Genomic DNA, 20,143 nt, shown 5'->3' with positions numbered 1-20,143 from the left:
CAGGCACCATTCAGTATAGAGTGTGAAGGTATTGTGAGTTCTTGATTTGTCCTGATGACAGTTTCATCTTCTAGAATATAGAGGAAGCATGGGGGGCAAATGGACCTAATTCTAAACAACAAAGAATTAGGGAGAAAGTGATAATTTCAGGTAAGAGTTTTCTTTACAGATTACAAAAGAGAAGAGACCTACACCTTTCTCTGGAAGATCTTCCTAGAATCAAAATATTCCAAGATTTTTCCCCTTAAACTCTCAAATTTCCTGGATGTTCCTCAACAGAACTTGTATCACAAATGTGCTGAACACCAATCAGAATGAATGTAAAGGGTCTTCAAAATCAGGGTGTTCAGTGCTCCATGAGAATCTCAACTCAAAGTCCAAAAATGTGAAAAGTTGAATCCAAAACCTCTGTCTCAGGCACAGGTGTGTGCACACAGAAGGATTCACACATCCCAACCCCACCCCCAGCACTGCTGCAGATTCTCAGCAGACCTGCCTTCCACCTGCCACATGTTGTTAAGACTCAGTCATGAAGCTTCCTCTCTGGAGGCTTCTAATTGAAAAGAGCACAGACTGCGTGTTCCCAGACCCTTGGTGGAGATCTTGTGAAGAGTAAACCCTGGAGGTGAATTTTAATTACAGCTTCCCGCAGCAGGCTCACCTATTTTGCCCTTTTGGTGAGGGCAGCAGCCTCCACCTCGCCCAGTTGTTGCACCATCTTGTAAAATAGGCTGTTTCTATTTTGCAGCAAATTATATGGCAGATTATATTCTTTCCGTGTCCCTGAATCCAAAACCTGTTAACAGCAGAAAGAAATCCATTAGCACAGAGTATCTCCAAGTAACATAATTCAGACAATATTTCAAAAGGGGGCAGGTCAGGGAGAATTTGGGTGGTAGGACTGATATTTAAATGGTTTGATTACTCTGTTTTATTAGGGAGACAAAGGCCCCGCCTGACCTTTCATTATTATATGGTTATAGGAAAGGAAGAAAATGAAAATTTTAGAATATGATTACTGGAACTGGACAGTCTGTAGCATTTTATATTCTGCCCAGGGCATTTGGGGTGTTGTCATTAGTTAGTGCTTTTAGCTCTCAGACTCTGAGCTTTAAGGGCTATTTATACAGATACACAGAGTTGGGAAATGTCTTGATTCAAGAAAATCAGACTGCATTTATTTAAAAAGCAGGTTGACATCATACAAACCACATGGCAGTGTCCTGACAACAAATTACCTGTCAAGTTGATTTGACAATCTGAGCAATATTTGGGGGAAAAAAAGTAAATGCTTCCGGAATTTCATTAGGGTCCTGGATTATGTAAGCCCCTACTGGAAGGACTAATGCTGAAACTGAAGCTCCATTACTTTGGCCAACTGATGGGAAGAGCTGACTCACTGCAAAAGACCCTAATGCTGGAAAAGTTTGAAGGCAGGAGGAGAAGGGGACAGCAGAGGATGAGATGGTTGGATGACATCACCTACTCAATGGACATGAGTTTGAGCAAACTCTGATAAGTAGTGAAGGACAGGGAAGCCTGGAGTCCTGCAGTCCATGGGGTCACAAAGGGTCGGAAACCGAGAGACTGAGTGACTGAACAAAAACAAGAGGGGCAGAATCCCTTGTCCAAGAGGTTAAGATGCTTCTTGAAGTTGGCTGTGGCTGTAGTTTACTATGAGAGTGGAAGGCTGGCAAAAAGAGCTGCTGTATAAGCAGCTTTTGCACAACTGCTCTACACAGAAGGAATTTCTAGAAATCAAGTTTTCTTTTGGGATAAGGCTATAAAAGCAAATAAGAAATTGAGCTCCAATTTGAAGTGATCATAGCCTGCACAGCACATGGAGCAGACCAACATTAACTGCCTAGGATCTGAATCTGTTTTCACAAATTACCTTTATTTGCTTCTTTCTCTTTCTTAAGCTACCTGCCTTTCATCCCTTTTATTGTTCATTAATAAACCTGTTAGTTGGACATTGAAAGGGAGAAGAAGGGACTCTTAACTCTGCCTTTCTACCTATGAGTGACCTTGGTTAATGCATGTGGAGGGGAAAAAGTACCTGAAACAATTGACCCAAATAACAGAACTACAAAAACAGTTCTGATGTTAAGTGGAATTTAGTTCTTCATTTAGGTCATATTTAGAGTACATGTATGTGGTATGGGCCTACCTGGTGGCTCAGTGGTAAAAGAATCTGCCTGCCAATGCAGGAGTCACAGGTTTGATCCCTGGTCCGGGAAGACCCCACATGCTGTGGAGCAAATAAGTTCATGCACCACAACTACTGAGCCCACATGTTACAACTATTGAAGCCTGAGCGCCTAGAGCCTGTGCTCCACAACAACAGAAGCCTCTGCAGGAATTCTGCACATTTGCTGCCACTAGAGAAAAGCCCACACAGCAATGAAGACTCAGCACAGCCAAAAATAAATTAATAAAGCTATTTAAAAAAAAAAAAAAGAAGAGAAGTTATTTTTTCCACATATAGGTATTATAGTTAACTTCTTCCTTTTTATTTAATTGGAAACATTTTTTTAAGTCTCACAAAGGGCATTTTCCTATTAATCTTTTGTTTATACTCTAAATCATTGTTAAGAGCAGCTTTCTCAGAAGAGTCCAAGAATAATTGAATGTCTCATCCTCATAATGAATTTTCTATATGCCAATTGGACATGCCAATTTAGATGCCCTGAATGTGCAATTTTACTTAAACATAGCATAATAGAACATAACTGCTCCTCCTGATGTAGAAGAAGAAAAACTGCAGTTCTAAAACACAGGTCTCCAAATATCTATGTTCAATTAATCTATGAAAGATTAGGTAAGAAATATATTAAAGAAAAGACAGTCTCTTTGCTAGATAGTACTGGGAAAGCTGCATAGGTGGAAATGAATGAAATTAGAATACTGCCTCATACCATACATAAAAATAAACTCAAAATAGTTTAAAGACCTAAGATAAGACTGGGTACTATAAAACAAAAGGAAAACATAGGCAGAGAACTCTTTGACATAAGTCACAGCAATATTTTCTTAGATCAGTCTCCCAAAGCAAAAGAAATAAAAGCAAAAGTAATTGGATCTAATTAACCTTAAAAGGCAACTTAAACTTAGGGGCTGCAAGAGCTAAGATGGGACATAGACTGAAAAAATGGCTGGAAACAGAATTTTACCAAGTTAGCCTTCACACTTGCTGGCTTGATTAAAGATTCTAGATATTTCAGAACAAATAAACATAAAGCAAATCTAAATTCTCTTTATGTACAGAAAAATAGGTATAGTTTTGGATTTTTAACATCCCTTATAAGAAAAATCTCATATAATTTCCCACTATGTACCCACACTTTCTGTAACACAAGTTAAACTATAAACTAAATCACACATTCAGATTGGTGTGATAATAATCCCTGAACCCCAGGATCTCTCCAGGAACCCAACCCTGAATTACTTTCAAGCTCTAGTAGGTTAAGTAAAAGGACATTATGTTGGATAAGTGAGTTACATAAGCTCAGTGAAGACGTGTTTATCAAACCTGTGTATGTGTAGATATTCCTGGTAGCTGTCTAGACAGAAAAATTAAATGGACTCACTGCAATATAACTTGATCCATTCATTGGCAAGATGCCATCAGTGAAAAAGAGGAATTCAAGGAGAGGTGGGCGAGTGCACGGAGAGGTGGGGGGCAGGAGAGGATGGAGTTAAAGCCTGATAAGAAATGATGACAACAATAGGGATAGAGCCCCACTTATCGACAAGTAGAGTTGCAAGGGGAAGGTCTGTGTCATATCCCTGTTTCTGGTTGCCAGGTGATGACACAGGGACAGCTGTCCAAACTTGCATAGTGGGTCCCTCATTGGTAAAATGGGTGCTCGTGATTTTCTCAGTGACAGGGCAACATGGCAAGTATTAACTCAAAATCCTTTCTTAGATCTTGAAATAATAAATTAGAATACAGATGGCTAACAAACACATGAAAAGATGCTCAACATCACTCATTATCAGAGAAATGCAAATCAAAACCACAATGAGGTACCATTTCATGCCAGAATGGCTGTGATCCAAAAGTCTACAAGCAATAAATGCTGGAGAGGGTGTGGAGAAAAGGGAACCCTCTTACACTGTTGGTGGGAATGCAAACTAGTACAGCCACTATGGAGAACAGTGTGGAGATTCCTTAAAAAACTGGAAATAGAACTGCCTTATGATTCAGCAATCCCACTGCTGGGCATACACACCGAGGAAACCAGAAGGGAAAGAGACACATGTACCCCAATGTTCATCGCAGCACTGTTTATAATAGCCAGAACATGGAAGCAACCTAGATGTCCATCAGCAGATGAATGGATAAGAAAGCTGTGGTACATATACACAATGGAGTATTACTCAGCCATTAAAAAGAATACATTTGAATCAGTTCTAATGAGGTGGATGAAACTGGAGCCTATTATACAGAGTGAAGTGAGCCAGAAAGAAAAACACCAATACAGTATACTAACACATATATATGGAATTTAGAAAGATGGTAACAATAACCCTGTATACGAGACAGCAAAAGAGACACTGATGTATAGAACAGTCTTTTGGACTCTGTGGGAGAGGGTGGGATGATTTGGGAGAATGCCATTGAAACATGTATAATATCATATATGAAACAAGTCTCCAGTCCAGGTTCGATGCATGATACTGGATGCTTGGGGCTGGTGCACTGGGACGACCCAGAGGGATGGTACAGGGAGGGAGGAGGGAGGAGGATTCAGGATGGGGAACACGTGTATACCTGTGGCGGACTCACGTTGATATATGGCAAAACCAATACAATATTGTAAAGTTAAAAAAAAAAAAATTAGTCTTTCACCAGGGGGATGATGAAGGCTGGCTCACGGTCACCTCCACAGTCACTTTCCCAAATCTGCTGCCTTTGCACATAAGCACCCGCCTCTTAAAGTATCTCTTCTCCCCAACTGTGCTTTCTACATTGGCATTAGTTATTTTCCTTTGAAAACTTGAATGAAATCTTTTGGAGTTTTTGAAGGAGTTTCCTTTTCTGAAATATTCTAGTTGCAGCCATGTAGTACTCTTGCCTGGAAAATCCCATGGACGGAGGGAGGAGCCTGGTAGGCTGCAGTCCATGGGGTCCCTAAGAGTCGGACACAACTGAGCGACTTCACTTTCACTTTTCACTTTCATGAACTGGAGAAGGAAATGGCAACCTTACTCCAGTGTTCTTGCCTGGAGAATCCCAGGGATGGGGGAGCCTGGTGGGCTGCCATCTATGAGGTCACACAGAGTTGGACATGACTGAAGCGACTTAGCAGCAACAGCAGGCTTCTGAAAGAAATGTTCCATGAAGGTGAAAACAGAATTTAAGTAAAACTCTAGTTAGGCATGAGCTGTTTTGTGCTTCTCAGGTGGGGATGTTAAAACAGTTTCTGGTTTTGACTTCTCTGGGAAAAATTCTACTGAGAAGAGGTTTGTGTTGAGGAAGAAACATAAAAAACAACATCATAAGACTGACTATAAACAAAAGAGGTGGAATCTGAGTTTCCTGTTCCTGGTTTTGGTTCTTCATCATTCATTTCCAAAGAATTCTCTAATTCTTTGGAATTAGAGACAGTGAAAATGTTGACCACAAACAACAATACTGTTAATGTAAGTGCAGATTGTCACATGCTTCTTTGTTCATCGTTCTAGGGAGATCAGGTGATATGAAGACTGCAGGGGGCAGGAATTGGAGGGAACAGCTGTGCTATTGGCTGCAGAGAAAGTAGGTCACAAGCACCCAGCTAATCCTAAACTCTGTAAGAAGAACCCTCTAATGTAGAGACAGTAGTGAGTCTAAGGAGAAAAAGGATTTCTAATTTGTCTGTCTTGATCCACTATTTCGGAGCAAATGAGGAAGATTAACTTAGTTGCTGTTATGAGTTTTATGTTTAGTCATAACTTAGATGCTGTTATGACATCTTTAAGATACTTAAAATTAAGAGAATTTATTTGTAAAATAAAATTCTGAAACATTAATGGTTTGGTTTAATGAACCAAAACAGGGTAAATCATTTCAGAGAGCCAACACATACACAAAGCCATTAACTGGATCACAACTGTTTCCCAACAAGCCTTTTCTCTTGTTCACTTACACTAAGCAAAACCATATCCATCTAATTATTTCAAGATTTTTGAATAAAAGTGACAATTTGAAAAATATATAATCTCTAAATTGAAAGTGTTAGTTGCTCAGTCATGTACAACTCTTTGGGACCCCATGGACTGTAGCCTGTTAGGTTCCTCTGTCCATGAAATTCTCCAGGCAAGAATACTGGAGTGGGTAGCCCTTCCCACCTGCAAGGGATCTTCCTGACCCAGGGATCAAACTTGGGTCCCCTGCACTGCAGGCAGATTCTTAACAGTCTGAGCTGCCAGGGAAGCCCATATTATGTCAAAGTTTCAGATTAATTATACTTGATCTCTAAGATGAAATTTTAGGCAGCTATTAAATTGTGATATAGAAAATTAATTATTTTAATTTGAGGCTAATTGCAATATTGTAAATAAATAAATTTATATTAAAAAAGAAAATTAATTAATGACATGGGGATTTTAAGAATATATTGTTGCTATAAGAATTCTGCTGATGAAATACTCTGTTTTGCATAAGACTAATTATTAAACTAGTAATAGTTCTAATTTTATCCAAATAATATTATAGCACTATACAACTGTTACATTCTGGTGGTGTATATTTTGTAATCTTCCCTTTATGAGATTTTAAAAAATCTCTTGCACATTTATTGCCTTTTTTTTTTTTTGTAACAACAATATATTTTTATGAGTTAGGCTCATCATTTTAAAAAACAGAATAAAAGAAAATATCCACCTATTTTTGTGCAGAAGTATTCATCGTGCAACAATATGTAATTATTACACCTTAACACTTGCAGTGACAGGACTTTATGGTGACAGCACTGTTGGTTATGCCCTTCCTTCGTCAGCATCTGTCATTTCTCCAAGCCCCTCCCCCAGGCTGGCAGCCCGCCCTATGAAGCATCAGGCTTTGCAGCAGATTGACTTGTCTTTATGTCCTTAAAGCTTTCAGAACAGACAATCACCTGCTTTCCAGAAAGGAACTGGTATAAGCATCCCTCGGGGCTATTGTGGGTTCTGTTTCAGAACACCAGAATATAGTGAATATTTTAGTAAAGTGAGTCACGTGCATTTTCTGGTTTTCCAGGGCATATAGAAATTATGTTTACACTATACTATACCCAAGCATGTGTGCAATAGCATTATGTCTGAAAAAAAAAAATGTACAGACCTTACCTTAAAAATGAGGCATTGCTAAAAAATATTAACCATCATCAGAGACTTCAGTAAGTCATAGTAGTAATATCAAAGGTCATTGATGTTACAGATCACCAAAGCAACTGCAATGATAGTGAAAATGTCTGATATATTGTGAAAATTACCAAAAGGTGACACAGAAACATGGAATAAGCAGATGCTGATGGAAAAATGGTGCCTATAGACTTCCTCAATGCAGGTTTATGACAAGCTCTCAATTTGTAAAAAATGCAGTATCTGGGAAGCACAATAAAACAAGGTATGTCTATAGTTCTAAAGCAAGCAATAAAAATAAGATTGCCTCAAAAATTGAAGGTTTGAGAGAGAGCATTACTTGTGATGTTTTTGCTACATTGAAAGCCAACTGGTAATTAGAAGCTCTGCTGCTGCTGCTGCTAAGTCGCTTCAGTCGTGTCCGACTCTGTGCGACCCATAGATGGCAGCCCACCAGGGTCCCCCGTCCCTGGGATTCTCCAGGCAAGAACATTGGAGTGGGTTGCCATTTCCTTCTCCAGTTCATGAAAGTGAAAAGTGAAAGTGAAGTAGCTCAGTTGTGTCCAACTCTTAGCGACCCGATGGACTGCAGCCCACCAGGCTCCTCCATCCATGGGATTTTCCAGGCAAGAGTACTGGAGTGGGGTGCCATTGCCTTCTCCGAATTAGAAGCCCTAGAATAACATATAAGCTTTACAGCTGGGGTGAATGGAGCACAGAGGACAATCCCCAACCCTGAAGCTGGGGGATGCCTGTCTCTTGGTGCCCTGAGGTCTAATCCTCTTATTCCTACCAGAGGAGTCAGCAACCACAACCAGCTCAGACTGAGATGTGAACACAGGGCCAAGCTTGCATCTCCTGGTGGGACCTCCCCATGACATCACTGATGACCTCAACCAGGGAACCTTAAACTGAAGGTCTCCCAACACAGGAGTGGGAAGAGCAGCTCCACAGTGAAGGGTAAGATCCTTTCCTGGAAACAAGGTCATTCATCACAAAGGTGACAGGCTCCAAAGAGAACCCTTGCCTTTCCCTTCTCCCTCCATCTTCCCCATTCACCCAGATGCTCAGTCTCTGTACCCAGAAACCAGCGTCAATCTCTCTCTCTGCTCTTAGATCCCATGTTCAATCCATCACACAGTCCACTTGGCTCCACTTCCTTATCTAGCCCAGGTCCCACCATCTCACCATTTTCAATGCAGGCACCTTAGACTAAGCCAACAGTCTAGAGAGGGTGCATTCTAAGAGAGTGAAGATTGAATCTGGAGAACTGAAAGACCATCAGTGTGGTTTTAGCTGTAAAGGAAGGAGGGAGAACAGAGTGAGACAAAACTAGAAAGTTGGGGAGGGACGGGCAGTGCGCTGCTTCATGAAACTACTTTAAAGGTTTGTTCATAGACATTGACCAAGAGAGAAAAATTTGATGTTATAGAAATTTATAACCTCCTTACCAGGAGATATTGGTAAGTAAAAGATACTTGCTCCTTGGAAGAAAAGTTATGACAAACCTAGACAGTGTATTAAAAAGTAGAGACATTGCTTTGCTGACAAAGGCCCATATAGTCAAAGCTATGGTTTTTCCAGAAGTCATGTATGGATGTGAGAGTTGGACCATAAATAAGTCTGGGTGCCAGTCTAAGAATTGATGCTTTTGAACTGTAGTGCTGGAGAAGACTCTTGAGAGTTTCCTGGACTGCAAGAGATCAAACCAGTCAATCCCAAAGGAAATCAATCTTGAATATTCACTGGAAGGACTGATGCTGCAACTAAAGCCCCAATACTTTGGCCACCTGATGCAAAGAGCCAACTCACTGGAAAAGACCCTGATGATGGGAAATATTGGGAGAAGGAGGAGAAGGGGATTGCAGAATGATGAGATGGTTGGAGGATCACTGACTCAATGAACATGAGTTTGAGTGAGCTCTGGGAGATAGCAAAAGACAGGGAAGCCTGGCATGCTGCAGTCCACGGGGTTGCAAAGAGTTGGACATGACTGAGTGACTGAACAACAAACCAGTAAGTAAAGCATTTAAAAAATGAATGTACTTTGATAATATCAAGAAAGTTGACTGGTTGAGAGGGTATAGATGTTCACATCTGCAGATCAGGTGCTGAGTGACAACACTTTAGGACTGACCAGGCGACATGTCCTCCAAATTCTGCCTTCTTCTATTTCCCTAACCAACCACACATTTCAAGCTGACAGTACATCTAAGAATTAGATAATAAAAGAATCTGTTACCATGAATGTCATTAATGCTGTAATACCAAAAACCAAAAATAAATATTCAGGGTACATTTAGGAACAAAGAAATTAATTGAACAGACCCTTAACTGAGCTGGAGATCGAGCCATCTTTCTGCTGCTATGTCTAAAGCCTGACAAAGGGCTTGAAACAGGTACATTTCACAGCATTATTTATTTGTTATGGAAAAGTGGTGTGTTGCAGGACAGTTTTGAAATACAATGTTGAGAGGTAAGAACAACAAAGTGACACATAAAAACTTGTATACCTGTGGCGGATTCATGTTGATGTATGGCAAAACCAATACAATATTGTAAAGTAATTAACCTCCAGTTAAAATAAATAAATTTATATTTAAAATAAATAAATAAAAATAAATTTAAAAAAAGTGTACTTTTCCAATTAGCATTCAAGAACACAAAATGAAGGACTAAGGATGCCTGACACAAAACATTTCTAGAAGAGTCACTGTTGGGCAATCTTGAATGCCACCCCATTTCTCATGAAAGTCTGCAGGTAGAGCCTGCTTCCTACCATGATGTCTGGTCCAGGTGACCAGACACACCGCTTGGAGCCTAGAGTATCCTTTTGGTTGGGGGTGCCCCACTCCTGTTGTCTGCCTCCCCAGAGGGAGGCACATCCAGCTTGGGGAGTGAGGCTACGGGCACTGCCTTAGTGCTGACAGCCTGGTATCTTCTCAATGCTCCACTGATGATCCCATCTGACAATGCATGTGAAGTAAGGACAGGAGGTGATATTCCAGAAGCTGCCCAAGAAGTCAAAAGAGATGGTACTATTATCCTTAGACATAAGGAACTGTGGGTATTATTGACCCCTCATTAGTGATTATTACTTATTTTGTATGGACCATCAAAATACCTTCAAGTGTTCTGCATTCCCTGAGATTATTTGCTGCCAAAGTTTTTCCTTTGAGGAATGCTTTTCTTATGTTATAAACCCACATCTCATTCCTCATTTATTGAAACTGAGCAAGCCAACAGAGGGAATAGACAAGGAAAGAGATAAAATTAACGAGAGAGAAAAGGAATAGATGGAGGAAAGAAATAAAGCTAAGGAAGGAAATATTAAATTACTAACGAAGAAAGAGCCAACCAAACCTGGAAGGAATATACTAGACAGATATGCAGAGACCAAAGCCTGGAACTTGCCGTGTGTACAGAACAGAGCTATTGTTAAGAGACTCTCTGGTTGTTTAGTTAGTCTCTCATCCCTGATTTGCCTTTCTTTCCAAACTCTCATCTGTGATGCAGAAGCTGGGTCTCTACAAGTCACTGCAACAGTTCACTCTTTTGCCAGGTGGCCTTTGTTACGTTCTGCCAGAAGCGGGCACTAGAGGGAGACTGAAGGTGGGAAACACAGCTAATGTGCTACCTGATTCTGCTACTAGTGGCACCTCAGCCCTGGGACCTGACTCCAGCTCCCGACTATTAGCACCTGAAGAACCAGCCCCATCTGGCCCCTCACAAATATGACCAGCAACCAGGCAGTGACCTCTCCTCAGAGGTCTGAACATCGATTCTTCGGGGCCTCTCTTCCTAGTTCTCAGGTCTGGAGATCTGTCCGAGGATATGGTAGCTGCTTTCTAAAATCATTACCCCAGTGTTTCACTTTTCTAGCCCTCTAATCCCTATGTAATACATTTCTTGTATTAAATCCTTTCAGTTAAAAAATACTGTTTTTCTCATTAGGCCGTTTCTTCTCATGGACTACTGAGAAAGTCTACAACTTTAGCCATTAACTTCCTGGCAGTGTAAATTCGAGTTATTATTATTTTTTTTAATAAGGGACTCCAAAAATGCTGAAACAACTATGACACAGTGAAAATGACTGTGTTCTACCCCACTAAAATATGGAGCTATAATTTGGGTTTGGAATGTTTTAAGTTGGCCATCATAAAGAAATGACAACTCAAATAAACTTTTAATATGAAAATATAAGATTATTGGATATATTATTTAATAGTATATTCTAAAAGTATAGTTAAGTACTTGAGTAATTTTCTGGAATGAGAGAAGAAACTAAGAGAAACATTAATGGAGGTTCCTATCAAATTTTACAAGGAAGGATACATTGAAAATTGAACATAAATGGAAACAGCTAAAATGGTGAGGGTCTTACCATTATCCATTCACAGTCAATAATGGTGCTCAACCTGTGTGCAATGGTCAGCACAGTGCACTGGGCAAATCTCTCACGAATTCTTTTTTGTATGAACTTATCAGTTCTAGAAACAAAGAAGTTGATTTAGTTCAGTAAAGACAGGAAAACCAGACTTAAGACTTAAAAATATCCTATGATATTTTTACAATGTTTTTAAAAATCAATACTTTAACATATAGTCTTGTTCCTAAAAAACTAAGTATAAAAAGTCTACTTAGAAATTTACTATTTTTCATAAAATGATGGAAAATTAGTCTTCCCTCCAAACTGCTTGAAGCTATCAGGAGCTGGATTTAGGAATTCAGCTCTCTTATGATGCCTCATAACAACATTGACACCATATAACATGTCTTGTTTTTATCCTTTGTTTTCTGAAATTAATATTATCAACAGATATCCATGAGGCCAAGCGAGCACTTAGAAACATTTCGAAGATTCATTAAATGTTTTCCATTTACCACATTTACAAGTCAGATTCAAGATTTCCTGGGGCTCAGCTCCATACCTTGGATCCACATATGATGTGGCTTTGTCAAGAATCAATATCTGATTCTTCCTGAGAAGAGCCCTGGCAAGGCATACCAGTTGTTTCTGACCAGCACTCAAGTTCAAGCCAGATTCTGCTAATTCAGTATTCATTTTAGCAGGAAGACCTTCGATGGATTCTTTAAGTTGCACCTGTGGATACAGAAAGAATGACATTTTTCAAAGCAAACTGCTACTGAAGTAGCCAACCCTCTTGGACATTATGACATCCTCAGGACTTCTTATGTATCTTACATGTACAGCCAGGTGATGGGGAGAGCTCCTTCCAATGAGTGTTCACGGAGAAAGATGGTGGAGTCAAGTCAGAACAGAAAGATCTCAGTGTCCCCCATTCCCATTACAGGATATCCGCCAGAAACCCCACCTAGGGGTTAGTTAAGGAAGTCTCTCAAAAAGTGAAGCTATTTCTCCCAATGTAACTTAAACATAAAAGTTAAAAGGATCTTTATGGTTGAGTCAAGTTTCCCAAAGTATATTTTGCATAGGAGTTGGTGCACTAGAGAAACACTTCCAAAAATTTTACAGAAAATCTGGTTCTCTGAAGATATAAGCTTATTGGCCCTTTACTATTTTCTAAAGTTTAATATATGCAAGTTCAAGCAATGACAAACTGCTGCTTATACATTAGTAATCCTGGAGCCCATTCTGATGATGATTCTTTCTCAAGTTTAATCCTACAAATAGAGGACCAATCAAGTGCATTTTCTTCAGTGTCATAAATGCATTGTAGTGAATTAAAACACATGAAAAATAAAATACAACATCTTATTTCCCGAAGCATATGGATACAGGTTATTGTCATCCAGTCACTGATTCATGCCCAACACTTTGCAACCCCATGGACAGCAGCACACCAGTGTTTTCAGTTCTTCACTATTGCTTGGAGTTTGCTCAGACTCAGGTCCATTAAATTGGTGATGCCATCCAACCATCTTGTCCACTTTTGTACCCTTATCCACCTGCCTTCCATCTTTCCTAGGATCAGGGTGTTTTCCAATGAGTCATCTCTTCATATCAGGTGGCCAAAGTACTGGAGCTTCAGCTTCATCATCAGTCCTTCCAAGGAAAATTCAGGGTTGATTTCCTTTAGGATTGACTGGTTTGATCTCCTTGCTATCTAAGGGACTCTCAACAATCTTCTCCAGAACCACAGTTCAAAAGCATCAGTTCTTCAGTGCCCAGCCTTCTTTATGGTCTAATTCTCACATTGGTACTGGGAAAACCATAGGCTTGACTACATGGACTTTGTCAGCAAAGTGATGTCTCTGCTTTTTAATATTCTGTCAAGGTTTGTTACAGCTCCTCTTCCCAGGAGCAAGCATCTTTTAATTTCATGGCTGCAGTCACCATCTGCAGTGATTTTGGAAATAAAGTCTGTCATTGTTTCCACTGTTTCCCCATCTACTGCAATGAAGTGATGAGACAGGATGGCATGATCTTAGTTTCTTGAATGTTGAGTTTTAAGCCAGTTTTTTCACACCCCTCTTTCACTTTTATCAAGAGGCTCTTTAGTTCCTCTTCACTTTCTACGATTAGCATGGTGTCAGATGCATATCTGATGTTACTAATATTTCTCCCAGCAATCTTGATGCCAGCTTGTGCTTCATCCAGCCCAGCTTTTCGCATGATGTACTCTGCATATAAGTCAAATAAGCAAGGTGACAATATACAGTCTTGATGTACTCCTTTCCCAATTTGGAAGCAGTCCAAATTGTTTGGAACCAGTTGTTTGGAACCAGTTGTTCCATGTCTGGTTCCAACTGTTGCTCCTTGACCTGCATACAGGTTTCACAGGAGGCAGGTAAGGTGGCCTGGTATTCCTATCTCTTTAAGAATTTTCCTCAGTTTGCTGTGACCCACACAGTCAAAGGCTGTAGTGTAGTCAATGAAGCAGATGTTTTTCTGGAATTCTGTTGCTTTTTCGATGATCCAGTGGATGTTCACAATTTGATCTCCCGTTCCTCTAGCTTTTCTAAATACAGTTTATACACTTGGAAGTTCTTGATTCACGTACTATTGAAGCCTAGAGTGAAGGATTTTGAGCATTACCTTGCTAGCATGTGAAATGAGTGCAATTGTGTGGTAATTTGAATATTCTTTGGCACTGCCTTTCTTTGGGATGGGAATGAAAAGTGACCTGTCCAGTCCTGTGGCCACTGCTGAGTTTTCCAAATTTGCTAGCATATTGAGTGCAGCACTTTCACAGCATCATCTTTTAGGATTTGAAATAGACCAGCTAGAATTCTGTCACCTCCACTAGGTTTCTTCATCATGATGCTTTCTAAGGTCCACTTGACTTCATGTTCCAGGATGTCTGTCTCTAAGTGAGTGATCACACCATTGTAGCTATTTGGGTTATTAAGATTTTTTTTTTTATATATAGTTCTTCCATGTGTTCTTGCCACTGCTTCTTAATATCTTCTGCTTCTGTTAGATCCATACAATTTCTGCCCTTTATTGTGCCCATCCTTGAAGGAATGCTCTCTTGGTATTTCTAGTTTTATTGAAGAGATCTCTGATCTTTCCTTTTCTATTGTTTTCCTCTATGTTTTTGCATTGATCACTTAGGAAGGCTTTCTTATCCCTCTGTGCTATTCTTTGGAACTCTGCATTGAGATGGGTATATCTCCTTTACTCCTTTGCCTTTAGCTTCTCTTCTTTCTTCAGCTACTTGTAAGGCCTTCTCAGACAACCATTTTGACTTGTTCCATTTCTTTTTCTTGAGGATGGTTTTGTTACCACCTCCTGTAGAGTGTTACAAACCTCTGTCCATAGATCTTCAGGCACTTTTGTCTATCATAACTAATCCCTTGAATCTGCTTGTCACTTCTACTGTATAACTTGTAAGGGATTTGTTTTAGGTCATATCGGAATAGCGTGTGGTTTTCCCTACTTTCTTCAATTTAAGCCTGAGTTTTGCAATAGGGAGTTCACGATCTGAGCCACAGTCAGCTCCTGGTCTTGTTTTTGCTGACTGTATAGAGCTTTTCCATCTTTGGTTGCAAGGAATATAATCAATCTGATTTCAGTATTGACCATCTGGTGATGTCTATGTGTAGAGTTTTCTCCTGTTTTGTTGGAAGAGAGTGTTTGCTATGACCAGCACGTTCTCTTAGAAAAACTCTGTTAGCCTTTGCCATGCTTCATTTTGTCTTTCAAGGCCAAACTTGCCTGTTACTCCAGGTATCTCTTGACTTCCTACTTTCACATTTCAGTCCCCTATGATTAAGAAGATATCTTTTTTTATTTTAGTTCTAGAAAATCTTCTAGCTCTTCATTGAGCTGTTCAACTTCAGCTTTTTTGGCATTAGTGGTTGGGGCATAGACTTGGATTACTGTGATACTGAATGGTTTCTCTTGGAAATGAACTGAGATTATTCTGTCATTTCTGAGATTGCACCAAAGTACCACATTTTAGACTCTTTTGTTGACTAATTTTTTTTTTTTTTTCAGCCAAACAAAAATAAATTGGAGACTTTAAGCCAGGCAGCCTGGGGATAAGTCTTACCTGGCTGTGCCAACTGGGTAAGTTCCTGAACCTACTCTATCTTATCTTCCTAAACTCTAAGTAAGACTATAATATCATAATTATGAAGGTGTGTACCTCCTAACAGTGTTAAGAATATTAAATGAGTCAGTACATGCAGAATTTGTAACAGATCATTATATATTGCCCATTATTAATAATGCTATTGGCTAGCCCCTCCTCAAGTTCTGCTTCGGTTTTCTCCTTTGCATGTATCAGCACTGAGATTTTGTTACATATGCATTGGCTTGCTTTTCAGCTTCTCCAGGAGAATTTCAGCTCCAGAAGGACAGACATTTTGTCTCCTGATGACTATGACAGCCCCAGAATCCGAAACATTGCCTAACAAGCTCTCAGTAGATATTTGTTGGCTGGATGAAGGTGGGCTTCCCTGGTGGCTCAGTGGTAAAGAATCTGCCTGCCTAGTAGGAGACTTAGGTTTGATCCTGGGTGAGATCCCCTGGCTAAGGAAATTGCAACCCACTCCAGTATTCTTGACTCAGAAATCCCATGGACAGAGGAGCATGGTGGGATACAGTTCATGGGGATGCAAAGAATCAGACACGACAAACAGCAACAAAATGAATGAAGACATAAGTGACTCTAATTGCGTGACATACCTGTTTCTGTAAATTAGAAACTAAATTCAAATGGATAAATAATTTATATCTATCACTGCTTTCTTATTAAGTGTAATTGTAAAAAGGATATATTCTTATAACAATTAGCTGACTCCAAGATATCATATTACACTTTAAACAAAGGAAAACACTGAAAAAGTTATAATTTAAGGAAAATAGAACAAATAATACCTATTTAAAACTATACATCTCAGTATAGAATACTTCAGATTGTTTTTGAGCTTGGGAAAATAATATAATATAGCAAAACTGAAAAATAATAAACTGGATTCTTATAAGGCGCCCTGTCTCCATCATCACTGTGTGCACTCTGTGACGCCCCTCACAGGAGGGGAACACAGATGTCAAGTGGTTTCCAAATTTTGTGGAACTTACTTACTTTTCAAAAAGAAAATCTGATGTGGGTCAGAAGGAGGCACTGAAATGCAATCAACAGATGGGGAAGAGCTTTCACTAGAGCAGGGCCAGCAGTAAAGGAAGTTCACCTAATACAAGGCCCAGGGAAATGGACATGTGACCTGTCTCCACCACAAGGACTGAACCATGTGATTCCTGATGCACAGGCTGCTGATGCCCAGGTTTCTGTATCTTGGTTTCCTGTGTGAAAAGACACACTTGTTTCCTAACAGAGACACTATCAATGTTAGACATTTAACTGTATGATTTCTTCCCAGTTTTGACATGACATTGTTGTCATTGTTTAGTTGCTAAGTCATGGACTTTATGGACTGTAGCCCGCCAGGTTCCTCTGTCCATGGGATTTCCCAGGCAAGAATACTGGAGGGGATTACCATTTCCTCCTCCAGGGAATATTCCCAACTCAGGGATAGATCCCACTTCTCCTTTGAAGGCAGACTCTTTATCACTGAGAAACTGGGGAAGACCCCATACTATATTTTTAATTCCAAATCTCAGTATGTAAGATGCTTTGTTTTATTTTTTAACAGAAGCAACATATCAATGATTCATTTCCAGAGTTTTATATACTGTGATCTTTTAACTTCTGAGTGATAAAGTGCTTCATCCTCGGGCACTACTCATGTTGTTTTTGGAGCTGCCTTTCCTTTTTAGCATCCCTATCAGCACTAATTTCTGATGAACTTTCATCAGTTTACAGTAAGTTAGCAAGTTTTCAGTACATGAAAAAAGTATTTTCAGCATATTTTGAAAAATAACCAAGATGAGACAGGCAGCATCCATAGGACTATCTTCCTTCTGAATGTCCATCTCTGCCAAGGAAGAAGGAGGAAACAGAACTAGAGGACTTAAAAAAAAAATTTTAAGCCATCTTTTCCTTTTAACTGAAGTTCATAAAGAGGAAAACATAGTGGTTCCCTCCTACTCATTCTCAGGTTAACTCTGTAAGTTTGGATTCACATATCCAGTTAGGCATCATTTACAAATTAATAACTAGGGGTTTTGGTTCACTTAAAAACTGACTTCATTGATTTAATGATACCACTTGATGAAGGTGAAGGAGGAGAGTGAAAAAGCCAAATTAAAATCAACATTCAGGAAACTAAGATCGTGGCATCTAGTCCCACCATTTCGTGGCAAATAGAAGGGGAAAATTTAGAAGCAGTGATAGATTTCCTCTTCTTGGACTCTTAAGTCAGTGTAGATGGTGACTATAGCCTTGAAATTAGAAGATGATTGCTTCTGGGCAGGAAAGCTATGACAAAACTAGACAGTGTGTTAAAAAAGCAAAGATATCACTTTGCTGACAAAGGTCCATATAATCAAACCTATGGTCTTTCCAATAGTCATGTACAGATGCAAGAGCTGGACAATAACAGCATGCTGAAGAATCTATGTTTTGAGCTGTGGTACTGGAGAACACTATTGAGAGTCCCTTGGAAAACAAGGAGATCAAATTAATCAATCTTAGAGGAAATCAACCCTGAATATTCTTTGGAAGGACTGATGCTGAAGCTGAAGCTTCAATACTTTGGCCACCTGATGAAAACAGTTGACTCATTGGAAAAGACCCTGATGCTGTGAAAGATTAAAGGCAGAAGGAGAAGAGGGAGACAGAGGATGAGATGGTTGGATGGCATCATCAATTCAATGGACATGAACTTGGGCAAAATCCAGGAGATGGTGAGGAACAGGGAAGCCTGGCACGCTGTACTCCATGGGGTCACAGTTGGACCTGACTTAGCAACTGAACAACAATAACTTAGAGTGATAAATCACCCCTTTATTCAGATTCTCTTGGAATTACTTATTTATCACATTTGTATGTTTTTCAATGAAACATTTGGTAAGTTTTCTTTAAAACAGTCATATGCAATCAATTCCTAGAGAAACATAATGATGGGATGATTTCTTTAAGTGGTATCATCAAAGTTAACAGAGTTAATTCCAGAAGCAATACATGGAAACCACATACTTCACTTCATGAAACAAGCTCATATTTCTTTATTTTTATAGAAAGTCCCAAATGTAGTTTAAATAGAAATAGATCTTACTATTATCTACCACTCCAGCATTTTTATAATTTAGATTAACATTGCCTCTCTGTTCATAAAACAATATGTTCTAAAATTCTAGAGTAATGCTACGTGAGAATTTGTGAAAAAAATATCTCAATCTGGGAAACAAATTAAAAAAAATAATTTACCAGTACTTCCAGTTACTTTTTTAAGATGTGTCCCAATTTCACCATTAAATTTGTCTTGTGAATTCAAGAGTAGTGGATCATCCTGTTGTTCTTTACATTTAATGGTTAACAGCTCTACACACCTCTTCTCTTGTAGAATTTTACTGTAAAAGACTCACAAACTTAAATGAAATCAGAGGTGCACTGCTTTTCAGGAGGAGAAGGTGCAGCAATCGACCCAATTTAAGAAAACAAAATCCATATGCTGCTGAAAACCAGGGCGTGTGTATAAAAACTCAGTTGTGACATCCTTCAGAAACCAGAATTACTGGCTGGAAATGGTCATACCTCTAAATCTGCCTGCTCATAGTCAAGGCTCATCTGTATATTACAGATTTCAGAGCTTCCCTGAAAGGGTAACAGTAAATGACAACCACACCAATTCAAACCAATGTGAACAATCAATCTCTCAGATCTGTGTAACAAAAACAAGCAAACAAAAAAAGATTAAAGCAATATGCCAATGTCTCTGAAATGAAAAGATCAATCAAATATTTAGTAGTTATTTATGTAGAGTGTGTTTTTCCCTGTGTTTTTCTCTAAGAGTTTCATAGTATCTGGTCTTACATTTAGGTTTTTAATCCATTTTTAGTTTATTTTTGTATACGGTATTAGGGAGTGTTCTAATTGTATTCTTTTACACCTAGCTGTCCAGTTTTCCCAGCACCACTTACTGAAGAGACTGCCTTTTCTCCATTGTATATTCCTGCCTACTTTGTCATAGATTAGTTGACCACAGGTGTGTGAGTTCATCCTGAGCTTTCTATCCTGTTCCATTGATCTATATTTCTATTTTTGTGCCAGTGCCATACCAACCTGATTACTCTAGCTCTGTATTGAACTGGCCAAAAAGTTAATTTAAGTTTTTCCATAAAATCTTATGTAACAAACTTTTCAGCCAACTCAATAATATATTCTGAAGTCAGGGAATCTAATTTCTCCAGCTTTGTTTTTATTTCTTAAGACTGCTTTGGCTACTTGGATTCTTTTGTGTTTCCATTAAAACTGTAAAA

At 39.2% G+C, this 20,143-nt stretch overlaps 1 protein-coding gene across 1 annotated transcript in view; it reads right to left on the bottom strand.

The window, feature by feature from the left end:
- LOC101902555 (ATP-binding cassette sub-family C member 4) overlaps positions 1–20,143 on the bottom strand; it is a 313,640-nt gene that overhangs the window by 11,682 nt on the left and 281,815 nt on the right. Inside the window, 3 exon segments of the mRNA XM_059884434.1 lie at positions 662–796; positions 11,714–11,819; positions 12,261–12,433. Of these exon segments, the coding sequence (XP_059740417.1) occupies positions 662–796; positions 11,714–11,819; positions 12,261–12,433 (414 nt within the window).

Source organism: Bos taurus, unplaced genomic scaffold (assembly GCF_002263795.3).
Source record: "Bos taurus isolate L1 Dominette 01449 registration number 42190680 breed Hereford unplaced genomic scaffold, ARS-UCD2.0 Leftover_ScbfJmS_1899, whole genome shotgun sequence".
Taxonomy (NCBI): Eukaryota; Metazoa; Chordata; class Mammalia; order Artiodactyla; family Bovidae; genus Bos; species Bos taurus.
The sequence above is the reverse complement of the archived record's forward strand: the minus strand, read 5'-3'. Positions and strand labels throughout refer to the sequence as shown.